Below are 13,327 nucleotides of genomic sequence, written 5' to 3'. Positions count from 1 at the left end.
ATAAGACCATTACTAAAGTAAAATTAGAAAACCTTACTAAATGACATAACAGAAGACTAAAAATGAAGAGGCATACCACGTTTCTTTTTGGGAAGACTGAAAATAGTAAAAAAAAAAAAGTTATTTATCCATCTCATCCTAAATTCATCATAAACATAATGCAAGTGCAATCAAATTCTGAAAGGATTTGGGGACAGAGGTGGCAAGTGATTCTAAAATCATCCAAAAATAGAGACTTGCCAAACTTTTCATTTATGAAAAAACAAAAACAACAAAGTGTTTTTCCTACAAAACATCAAAATATATTATAAATGACCCATAATGTACATACGTGTAGTGTTCAAAAACAGAAAAATACATCAGTGGATTATTACGTATTAATACGTAATAAAGATGGTATTTCAAGTCAGTGCAAAAAAGATGCCTTAGTCAAAATGTTATGTTTTGGACTATTTGGAGGTACTTCTCAAAGAAGCCCCCTCTAGATACCAGCTCTGTTTTCCCATTATATGTTTTTCCAAGTTAAACCACTCCCTCATCATACTGATTAAAATTCTAACTAGTGTTGGCTTCCCCAGTAAAAGATAAGCTCCGGTAAGGCAGAAACTCAGTCCATCATTTTTCCAGCTACATACATTAGATTTAAGACAAAACCTTGATATAAGCAGATAATAAATACATCTTGAATATGCCCATCAACAGGATGTAAAAAACTTACAGTACTGGCATACAGTGGGATACCATGAGATCAATAAACTACAGTCAGTAACATAGCTAAAGCTCCAAACACGTTCTTAAATAAAAGCAGCCAGACGAAAAAGGAACTGTACTACAAGATTCCAAGTGTATTAAGTACACTTGCTTATGTTGTTACAAGTCCTGATAATGTCTGCTTTTGGGTAGTGGGAGAAAGTAGCGGTGATAGGAATGAGAAACAAAAGTAGCTTCTGAAGTACTATAATGTTCTAGGGCTGACTGGTAGTTACACGGACATGTCTTCTCTGTGGTAATTCACTGAGCTGCACACTCATGAGCTGTACTTTTTGGCATGTTTTATGTTGTGATAATAAATATATTCTTATATATTTTGAGTAAACAAAGGGGTAATAATAACAGGCATTTCAAAAATAAAAAGAACTGATAAAATTACGTCAATGAGGAACAACTGTTATGAAGCCATAAAATAACTTAAAAGAAAAAAGTTTCATTAATACAGAAGTGTTAGTACTTCATTAAAATCTTTAGGACACTGAAATAGATACAGGCCAAAAAAAAAAGGCAAAAAAATTTTAATGTCTTTCAAAGTAAATGAAAAAAAAGTATATAAATCCCTTGATTATAATTATGATATGACCCACCCACTGTACCCACTGTACACATACGCATACAAGCAACAAGTACTGTGTGAATATTTTCCTTCTGGCTTTCCTATTTGCTCATCATAGCAGTCTTGTACTGCCTTTCTCTGAATTTCATTTTTACATGACAAAAATGCCTCTCTTTAAATCACTATATTCGGGGATTTTCTATTAACAGTGGAAACTAACCATAACAAAGTCCATTTGGGAAAAGAACCCAGGTGAGCATCTTTCCTCATTTTATTCTTCCAGGTCTGCCTGCCTATTAACTCTTATATTATGTGTTTATAGGGGGGCAGACTCCCATGGGGAAGGATCTGTGGTTGATACAGTAACCATGGCTGACTGAGCTGGTGACTCTTCTTAATTAAGAGATTAAACCTTAACAAGTTCAATTACCCAGACAGAAGTTTTATTCACCAAATTATCTTTTTATCAGTAAAAAAAATTTCATCATATGGTTTTACCACTAGCAAACATATGTAACATTTAAAATTGATCTAATCACAATACATAAATAAGTCCTTATATAGAACAAGGCACAGAGTTGAAAAACTTCTCATAGCCAAAAAGCTAATATAAAATAAACCCAATAAAGATTTTTTTTTTTGTAATGTGACAGAATATCTATATATCTATATATCTATATATATATCTATATATATAGATATATAGAGACATATACACCTTTTTCCTCATTTTTCCTCATCGATAATAAACTAAGCATTAAAAAAATAAGATTTAAAAATATGCTACATCTAATTTAGGGAAAAAGTAAGACAGAAGCAGTGATCATATGTTAGTGCTGTGCTACATACACATTTTGTGAATTAATACTGAATGTTGATAATGATTAGAATCAACTGCCAAGAAAACAGAACATTTTAACAGGCCAATCACTGTGGAAGGAACCAAAAAAAATTATCAAAAAATCTACTACCAAAAAAAGGGGCTAGACTCATATGTTTTTCCAGTTCTAACTTACTCTTATGGCACAGACAATTACTATGTAAACTACACCAGAGTACAAAAAAAAATAGAAATTAAAACTAACATAAGCATAAAATCAAACGTGATGAAGCTAGTACAAAAAAGAAAAATGTAATAAAAAATTTTAAGAGAATGTAGAAAACCCAAATAAAATGTTACAGAGTTAACTGTAAATAGCGTGTATATCTGAATTCATAAAATAAAAATTTATTAAGAAAAATGCTTTAAGAAACTATTGCAGAAAACTTATACTTTGGGTGAAAGAAGGCTTTTTATATAGCAACAAAACTCCAGAATCCAGAAAGAAGCAGAAAGATTTGAAAGCACAGTGTTTTTAAAACTTCTTTATGAAAAATGGTACCATAAACTAAAGGTACCATAAACTAGCTTACACAGAAATGGAAGGCTGGGAAACAACATGACTTATGTCCATAAAAAGGGTAATATATAATAAGTGAAAGTATATATATATATATAATGGAATATCAAATGTAGATAGTAAAGATAATATGGTAGATATATTGTCTTCACTTTAATACTCACTATAAAAAAAAGAATGACCACAATATATTTGAGTTATATGAATTACAAAATAATGTTAATAGTAAAATTTAAAAATGAAAAGAGGGGCGCCTGGGTGGCGCAGTCGGTTAAGCGTCCGACTTCAGCCAGGTCACGATCTCGCGGCCCGTGAATTCGAGCCCCGCGTCGGGCTCTGGGCTGATGGGCTCTGTGTCTCCCTCTCTCTCTGCCCCTCCCCCATTCATGCTCTGTCTCTCTCTGTCCCCCCAAAAATAAATAAACGTTGAAAAAAAAATTAAAAAAAAAAATAAAATAAAAATGAAAAGAAATTTCCCTATATATGCAAGTTTATATAAACAAAAGGGAAAAAATCAGAAAGGTTACACAGTGATAACAGTGGCTACACAGGGCAGTGGCAGAGACTGCCATTATTAGTTTTATTTTAGACACGTGTATATTACTGAATAGACTGCATTGTGTACATATTACTTTTGTTATTTACATGACAAATTTTCTAAAATTATATACTACCAGCTAGAATTTTCAAAAACCTAATCATTTTACCTATACCAAAAATACACATTATTTATCAACTGATTAATGTTTACATAAGATCACACACACATATATATCCCTTAATTACAGATAGATGAAAATAAATATACTTGGATATAAACTTGAGAGATTTACTGCTGCCTCAAAATCAGAAGGTAAACCGAAAAAGAGAAATATATGAAATATAGAAAATACATAAATGACAAGATGTAAAGGGCATCCCCAGGGTAATGGTGAATAAAGATCCCAAGATATCAGTTATATACTGGGGGAAAAGGAAAATCAATGCAGTCACTAAAGCAGTTTACAAAGCTCTGGAATAGACTTCTAAAACAGACTTCTTCTATTAAGTCTATTATTCTATAAGTCTATTCCAGAAGAAGTCTATTCCAGAATAAACTGAAGCTCCTGAGAAGTTAAAACTGACAACAGAATACAAGGAGATTTAAGCAACTGGTGGAGAGTTTAAAGTACATCAGTAACACATATGGAAAACTAAGCAAAACAAAAACTAAAACAACTCCAAAGAAAATGAAAGCTGAAGGGAAACAAAAAAAGTAAAAGTAATAATGTTTATGACTTAGTTCAATCCTGAGTAGCATACAGAAATAATAATAGAAACTGAGAAATCTGATTTAATCAAAATGACGAAATTTTACATGCACACGCGCACGTCTGTATGTGTGAGGAGAGCGCATTGTTCATATCCTATAAATAAGAAATTCAACAGGAAACGTGTAAACTAAGAATCACAGAAATACAAGCATGCATTTTTTCTTAAAGACATGGAATTCATGCCAAAAGTAGTAGATAAAATAACTGGAAGCTGTTACCATGGTGGGAGTAACGGTGCAGTGTGACTGTTGTTTGTAGTGTATATAATTAGCTGGCTCTTTAAAATATGTGCAGGTATTAAACTAAAAGCAGTGAGATTTACAACTCAACATAAAGATACCTACCCAACTTGACCAAAAAATGACACTGTTACTGTAAATGACAGATAATTTTCCCATGAGAAATAGATAAAACCTTTAGAAGACATACATTCAGCGCATTTTAAGCAAAGAAAATACGACTACCTGAAAATAAAGGTGAATTTTTAAACATAAAGTTTTGATTTTTTTTTTTTTTCAATAGCAGCAGTTTTCAACCTTTCTTATAGATCTTAATAGAGTGATCAACTCACCGTGGGACCAGTCTGTGGTTTAGCACTTAAAATCCTATATTCCAGAAAACTCCTTAGCCCTGGGTACACCAAGATGGCTGGTCACTCTAATCCTAACAAGCTCAAAAGTGTTTATTGATATAAAGCTACTATGCACAAGGCCTTTTTTTTGTACAATAGAATGAAAGAAATAGTGAAAATAAGCAACTTTTTAGAGACTGAGTTGGATGAGGGAAGAGTATAGAAAATTAAGGGAAAATTTTAGATTTTTAAGGTCAAATAAGGGAGCATACAGCTTCTTGTAGCAAACTGGTGTTACTTTTAGAAAAAAACACAAAAAAGGGCAAAAAGGGAAAAAAACTTGAAATTTTTGGTAAATCAAAATAAAATGACAAAACATACAGTGTTTTCATCTTTCAAAAAAATAAAACCAATAATACTGTAATCAAAACACCATAAAGATCTGATATTAGAGGGAAAAAAAGATGTGGTCATGGAATAATGCAACTGCTTGATGGACTCAATGTCTTGAAATGACAAGGACATCAAAAATTAAAGCTGAAGAAAACATAAGTGAGTAAGAAACAAAAATAAATGAACATATAATTTTTAAAACAACCAAATGAAGAAAGCAGTTTAATATCAAATGATAGTGAAATTTAGAAAAAAAATATTAGAATACTAATACGATTATGATAGGGAGAACAGGATAAAATAGGCAGAGCGGGATGGTTAGAACCTGGGGAAAACACCTATTTTGGAACAATGCTGGGAGCTTCTGACCACAGCGAACCCTCTCGGGCTTATGTAAGGTTCCTCTTAAGAATGTAACAGATACCACCTACTACCCCTCAGGTTTCCCTCAGGAATTTGACACTCAAAATACCGAACTAAAAAAAGTAAACCATTCAACTTATGTTCTACGAGAGACAGTAGGCCCACAGTCTGACACCTCACACAATGGAGTCGAGCCAATCAGGGATGGACAACCCAGCACCTAGAGTTATCAAGCCAGTAAGGGTACGGCCTGAGAAGGAACAGAAGGACCAAAACCTTAAAAAACAAAGACCCTTGCCTACATACAGTCCTGGGTATTGACCTTCAAATGCCTCCTCCCTGTAAAGAGAGCTTTCCTAGTATTGTTACTTCGTTACACTCTAATAAACTTTGCCTGCTGCTCATTTCATTTTTCATCTCTTCATTCTTTGAAGCCGGGAGACAACAAAACCCAGGTAATGAGGTAAATAACCCTGCTAAGAGTATTACAAATGAGAAGAAAATAAACAATACCGGAAGCAGTTACCCAGTTCCTATTTTTGCTTAATTTCTTTTATTCCCTTAGAATAAAAACACAATTGAAATTTCTGCTAATAAACCAGAGGTGCACTATTAGGGTAACCCAAGTAAAATGCTTTTTTTGTTGTTGTTAAATTATCTGGGTTACCAAAAACAAACAAACAGAAAGAATCAGTCCTAGATTCATGTAGAAAAGAAACCCTCAGATCATCAGGTAGCCATGGCTAAGGCAGGAAAAGAGAAACTATATAGGAAATCAAATTTAATTCAAGAAAATAAAATAGTTTAAGAATTTAAAAAAAAAAATAAAATTAAATGAAAATGTTAATTGTACCTTAAAGAACCCTGCTTCAGGGCCACACCTGTCATATACATTCCTGGATTTACCTATCGCCATGATAATACCTTGCATGTTCGGCGTCATCATGATCTGCCACAAGGAATTTAAAGTAAGAGTTTTTGAATGGTTAACATAAAAGTAAAAAATAAAAACAAATTTCTTTACATGCAAGTTAAAAGTCCTTTGTTTTTTTACTATTTATAAATCAACCACTGCATATTTTATAGCAAATATGATCCAGTATGCACGTTAAGTATCTTTCAAAAGCATCCATACAGGGCCACAGCTAGCTCCATAGGGTGCCTTTGTGCAAACTGCACAGAGGCACCCTCTCTGAACTGAAGAATTTTAAAAAGGCACCTCCTCTTAACAAATTTAAAAAACGTGCTGCTCTCTGAGAACCACTTAGAACAAGCAACAGTTTTTATTTTAAAAAGTGCCTCTTCTTTAAGGTTTGAGGAGCTCAGCATGAGCTCAATTTCACTTCCACTTCTGCCTTTGGGCTGGGCACCCCTGCATAATTCTACAACCTAAATGTCTATAAGCTGCAGCCCTGTATCCACATGACCTTAAGTTCCGAGGTACATGCACTGTTAAACTGTCACTCCAATCAGTTACAAAAGCAAAACACAATGCATCTCTGCCAACAGCATAAGCATTTGCACAAAATAAAGTGTTAAATGATTAATCACAATTCTACTTTTTTAAAATACCAGAAGGCTCACCCTAAAATAAGCACTCAGGTGCTTGATCAATAAATTAACATTTGTATTAAAAAATTCCAGTTTCCATAACTTTCAAGCACCAACATGGTAATAAAATGGCTAACTGGAACAGTGTACTGCTATTAACTGGTAAATACTTAAGTGTTTCTTTGTTTTTATAACTGTTTATCACTCTTAGCTGTTTACATTTTAAAATACCTGCAAAATGAAACAACTCAAGGAACTAGGAAGCTATTGTATTAGCGCAATCAAGAGATTGCATCCGTAACCTTTGATTCATATAATGGTGTGATTATACACTCAGAGTCACAATATATCTAACATCTGCTTCAGAAAATCCTTCTGACCAGTTCCTATCTCACAAACCAGCTTCTCATTTTCCTCATGGCCCATGGTCTCTTACACTGGCACAGAAATACTAATGTCTTTGTGACACCTCTGATTTTGGTGATTAATTCCTATTTAACAGCTTAATTGTAACTTTGGAGTGAGTTGAAAAAGTTACTTGGAAAAAACTATTTAATATATATTAAATTCTCATCCATGCCAGTAAGAACTAATAAATGATAGAATTCAAGGTCTTCCCTGTGCTACTATTCAGAAACAGCTTCACCGGCCCTTCTCTCAAATATAAAAAAAAGATCGAATGTAAGAGGTTTAAGAAAAAAGTGAAAAGCTGGGGGGATCTGATAGGATAAGGACAATAGCACATTTTCATCTGGAGTCTCAAGAACCATATTATAGAAAGCAAAACTGCCTCTTTATAATTTGGGAAACTAAGTAGATGAGAAAGAACTAAGAGTGAAGAGATAAAATGGAGTTGCCACAGTGTATAAAGCACTGGTAGGCATTGAGAAATGATGAATCACTCACTTCACATTCATATGGAGGTTGCAGAAACAAAAAGATCCACTATCTATTTTCAATCATGCTGTAGGATCTTTTGGCAGGAAATGGTGGGTTAAGTATTATAATACATAATTCAAGTGAAATAGGAAAAACTTATTTTTTAAATATTCAAATTCTTGCTACTCAATGAAACAAACCTTATTGACAGCCATCAATCTGAGAATAAACTGATCATATGTCTACATAAAGAATTAACTCTGGAAACATAAAATTATCCTTTTGACAAATTCTGTAATCTTTCTACTTAAACTTTCATTTGAAATTCAAAGTTGTTAGCAGTTGGTAAGGTAATTTCAGATCACGGGTGGGTAAGCTGTATGTTAGGCAGCAATAGACATAAAGGTGAAGGTGCATGCATGCCCCAAGTATGTGTATTAAATAGCCAAACATAAGTAAGAACAGTGCAGACATCTATAACAAAGGTACCTCGTCATCATAACCCCCCTCCTTTGACTCAATCATGAATTTCCCTACATGAGGAATCGCCACCTCTACAATTTGCTGGTTAGAAGGTGGTTGGCTTGTGGTATTTTCAGGTTTCTGCAGAAAAGAATTATTAGTATTAACATTAGAAAAGAGAACAATGGAAGTAACAAGTGTTAAAGGGCAGAGATTCACGAATCTTTTAAAAACACCTGCATTTGCTTAGTATGAAATGACCACCTAACACTAACATTAAAAGTGAATGCATTAATCAAGTAATAATACAAGATCTATAGCTTTCCTTTTACATCTCAACCACTAAATTTTCTTTTTTTTTTCCACAAAGCATTTGTACAAGGATACCAAATCCTTAAAAATAATAAATACTAGAGTTGTAGTTCCTACTGTTATCTATAAGTTATAGCTGAAGCTTTTTTAAAAATTCTAATAATTCCATAAATCCTTTACTGATAACTTCATCAAAATAAGACATGACCTCCTCTGAACCCAGAGAATTTATAGGTTTTCTTTCTTATGGCTCTACCTTTCTAATAAGTAATTGTATATCCAATTAATATCCATACTCTACTGGGTTTAACTCACTCTGTAAAGTCTATGAGAGTCTTGTACGATGTGTTTATTTAGAAGAGTCTAATGAATTCCTCCTTCTGAAAAAGCTGCTGACATCACTCCTTAATAACTCAATCAAATTTCTTTCTTTTTTTATTGTTTTACTTGGTAACAAATTCTATGAATTTCCCTAATCCACACTAATGGAGTAGAAGGCAGAGTGAAATCCAGAAAAGTCTACTCAAAGATCCTAATATGTTCATTCAAAATACTATGTGGGGGCACCTGGGAGGCTCAGTGGGTTAGGTGTCCAACTCTCGATTTAAGCTCAGGTCATGATCTTGGAGGGAGGTCAGGTTTCCAGCTGAGTGTGGAGACTGCTCAAAATTCTCTCTCTTCCTCTCCCTCTGCCTCTCCTCCTCTCAAACAAAACAAAAATCCACCCCAACCAAAAAAACCCAAAATACTGTCCAGATTTCACAAGGAACTTTCTATTACTGAATAAATTCATAATTAGCATATTTTCACTATTTATCATAAAGAAATTTCACAAGTACTTAAGTGTTCGAAAGTAGCTTGCTTAAGTAATTTCAATTTGCAGCTTTAGTTTTCTGAAGCAAAGGTAAGCTTTAGTTTTGACATAAAATAAACAGAAAATTTCAATGAAAGCAATTAAGGGGGTTGTATTTCCTTTTGAAGGGGTTTTATTTCAATTTGGAATATAAGTAAATTTTATTTTATTTTTATTTTTTTACACTTACTTATTTTTGAGAGACAGAAAGAGACAAGAGTGCAAGCGGGGAAGAGGCAGAGAGAGATAATGTGACACAGAGTCCAAAGCAGGCTCCGGGCTCTCAGCTGTCAGCACACAGCCCGATGCGGGGCTCGAACTCACAAACTGTGAGATCATGACGTGAGCTGAAGTCGGACACTTAACCGACTGAACCACCCAGGCGCCCCTAAGTAAATTTTAGAGATGAGAACATTTACTGACATGACCTCCTCTGAACCCAGAGAATTTATAGGTTTTCTTTCTTACGGCTCTACTTTTCTAATAAGTAAGTGTATATCCAATTAATATCCATACTCTACTGGGTTTATCTCACTCTGTAAAGTCTGTGAGAGACTTGTACGATATATTTATATAGAAGAGTCTAATGAATTCTAAGAGTCTAAGAGTCTAAGTACATATGCAAAAAGAGTTTAAACAATAAAACAAAAACTAATGGCCAAGACTGATATTGTTCCTTTTAAAAGAAATGCTATTTTTAAACATAACACATCTAGAAAAGGTTTCCTTATTTTGAGTCCTCAACTTTTCAAGAGGAAATAACCAACCTGCATAGTTGTGATCACGAGAGATAATATTCAGCTAATGCAATACCTGATACACATTAGTGGTTCTATAATGACAAGTATTACCAATATTATATTACTTTAAAGTGCTTATATTTGAATAGAATAACCCAATATTACTATCATACATACCTAGAGAGATATGCTTATTAGCCCATGACATTTAATTAAGGATTTTTAATCCGTTTAGCATATGAAAGAAGAATAATTGTGCTAGGTCTCTCTTCCTAAGAGTGAAATTTAAGCAGGTAAATTAGGCGATCTGTCTAGACACTGGTATAAAATTTCTCACAATCAAACTATCTAAAACAATACTATTTTAAGAAGAAAGAATATAAAGGTAAGGCAAGTAGCAACTGGGAATATTACTTAGAATACTACTCCTTATAAAAAAACATATTGCCTTTGGAAAAAAAAAAAACAGTTGCACTTAGGAAAAGATGTTTTATAAACCTTTTCAGTTACCACACAAGAGTTTCAACAGCATCATACTGACAAATAATATGGGTGCAAGTTGAAAAAGGGAAAAAACTTTGGGTGAATATAATAATTCTTTTGTATTATTCATCAAGTCTAGGTATCCTAAAGCACCATAAAATTTTTCCATATAAATATGAGGGTTCATTAAAGTAAAGTACATGTGTATTTATCTTTTTCTACTATTGTCAGACCCTATAAAACACCTTAACAAAGGCTAAACTTGAAAGGAGTTAATAAGTTCTTCAGTTAATAGAAGTTCCAAAAATAATTAAAATACAAAGACTTTTATTAATTGCCTGAAATCCATTAAGTGGATTTTTTAAAAAAGTGGTTTCTCATGAAAGGGCTTTTAGGAAGCTATATAACTACAATTTCCTTGATCCCCTTAATATGCTCCTATCTTTTAACCTAGTAATTCAACAATGGGGAATGTATTCTAAAGAAATAAACTGAAATACAGAATAAGTTTCATTTGTAACAGCCTATTTGTAATAATGCAAAAGTAGAAACAAATATACAATGGGGGAATGGGTGTGTAAATAAGAATTTAATCACTCAATGGAATAACACCTAACCATTAAATGTTTTTTACAAAATTTTTAACATGGGGAAATGGTTATGTTACAGTGTTAAATATTAAAAGAAGACAAGGCAAGATACATACAAAATTTTACATGCAGTAGTACCTCAGCAAAAAAAAAAAAAAAATCCCAAACCTGTACATAAAAATAAGAACGAAAAAGAGCATACCAAAATATTAACAGTGATTATAGCTTTGAAAAGTGGGACTAAAAAGATTACTTTCTTAAAGTATACTTTTCTGTATTTTTCAAATTTCCTAAAATATTCCACTTAAAATTAAAGGCATTCTTATAAAAAGTAAGCAGTGTGAACACTTAGGAAACATCTCTCTATGGTTTCTAGGACTATGCTCTCCAGAGAATTCTTCGACTAAGATTGGAACTTAATATATTGTATATTTGTGAAATGGTTAGTATTTAAGCAACAAAAAGAAACTAACAGCTGCTTAGTACTTACACTACATGCTAGGCACCCTCAAAAAATGATGCTAACTAATCCCACAATCATGTCCATTTTATGTAAAAGCAAACAGGTTTAGAAAAATTAAGCGCCTTATTTAAGTTTGCCTAGTTAGCGAGAATGAAAACCAATATTAAAAAACCCAGGACTATCTAATCCTAAAGTCTAAACACTCTTTTCATCTATACAATTTAGTTTCTAACATATGTATACCTTTAAATGAGAAAAACCAGGAGGTGGTTACTATGATCCTAAGCAACTAATCATGAGACCAAGAACAAAATCCTTCAGATAGCCATGATTAACATATTCCTAAACATGTTGCAGGATTTATACAAACAACTGGGGCCAACTGTTGGTACTACTCCAAAAGATAAGCCAAATGGAAAAATATTTACGCTAGCTCTCTATCATACTCTCTCAGTGCTATCCTCCTCTCTCAAGTAGAAGGAAGCAGTAGGTTGTAGGCTTGTAAGATGATATCTGTATTAGTAACTTAATTTAACAAAGTAACAAAATTTAAGTGCTGGTTTCTGCAAATTTATGTTACACATGATTAGCCAAACTAAAAAAAATCACGTTTCCATATTAAGCTAAATACTACTTTTGGCTTTTTGATTACAGTTAAAAGGAGGATACTTATTAACTATAATGTAGGCTTTAACAAATAAAATTCCTAATTAGCAAAGGGTCAAGCAAATTACATTTTTATATCAGGCAAAAATATTTCTCCCTTGTATCTACTTCTCTGCCCTTTTTACCTCCCTACGTTTTCCTCTTCTACCAGGACCCAAGAAGTGAGACATCCCAGATCCATTACAAGAAGCATTTTCCAGGAGTGCTATAGAGTTAGCAGGGGTTCATCAAAGCTCATTCAGAATCTCCAGGGCATTTGCAAAATTTAGAATAATAATATTAAAAAAAAAATCTATGTTAATACATTTTTATAGCAAAATAATATATAGTAAAAAATTTTCAAACAGGGAATGAAATAAAAAAGTAATTTGATTATTTCATTTATCGAAACATAATTAACATACCTTATTAATTGAACATTTTGGTTAATCAAGGTCCTATCATATTAAAGACCTCATTGTAATTAGCAGGTTATTGCTGAGATTAAGTTCACTAAATAGAAAATTGTGTGTTGAAAAATTATATGCCCTGTTCCCGTGACTTCTCTTGGAGGCTAATCTACAAATACTAAAATTAGCTATCATGAAACCTGCATTATAGCTGCTTCGCTCACTTATTAAAAAAATAAGTAACTACAACAACCGAACGTTTTTGTAGTAGAAAATTCTTGAAATAACATCTCTCAGAATGTCATATTTACTGAAAACACAGTATAATACCAGTGTACTCAATTTATTGCTATAAAAAGACATACTTGAGAGCCACAATACAGGAGGGTTATAATGACAATTTTGTATAGGACACTACTGAAATATGCATAAGCCACATTGCAATATCACATTTATCCTGCTAATAATACTCTAACCTAGAATATCTAGTACTTTACTATTAAACATATTCCATGAAACAATGAAAATTATTACCTTACATTCCCAACTATTTCAATGTATGAAGACCAAAG

At 32.8% G+C, this 13,327-nt stretch overlaps 1 protein-coding gene across 4 annotated transcripts in view; it reads right to left on the bottom strand.

The window, feature by feature from the left end:
- Nucleotides 1–13,327, bottom strand: part of USP25 (ubiquitin specific peptidase 25) — a 152,758-nt gene that overhangs the window by 22,390 nt on the left and 117,041 nt on the right. The window contains exons 19-20 of one of the 4 annotated variants that reach the window (XM_047875092.1): nt 8,287–8,400; nt 6,221–6,316 (exon numbers count right to left, since the gene is read on the bottom strand). The exons of the other annotated variants lie outside the window; for them this stretch is intronic. Coding sequence (XP_047731048.1) covers nt 6,221–6,316; nt 8,287–8,400 — 210 coding nt within the window. The remainder of the gene's footprint in view (nt 1–6,220; nt 6,317–8,286; nt 8,401–13,327) is intronic. 4 annotated transcript variants of the gene reach the window in all.

Source organism: Prionailurus viverrinus, chromosome C2, assembly GCF_022837055.1.
Source record: "Prionailurus viverrinus isolate Anna chromosome C2, UM_Priviv_1.0, whole genome shotgun sequence".
Lineage (NCBI taxonomy): Eukaryota > Metazoa > Chordata > Mammalia > Carnivora > Felidae > Prionailurus > Prionailurus viverrinus.
The sequence above is the reverse complement of the archived record's forward strand: the minus strand, read 5'-3'. Positions and strand labels throughout refer to the sequence as shown.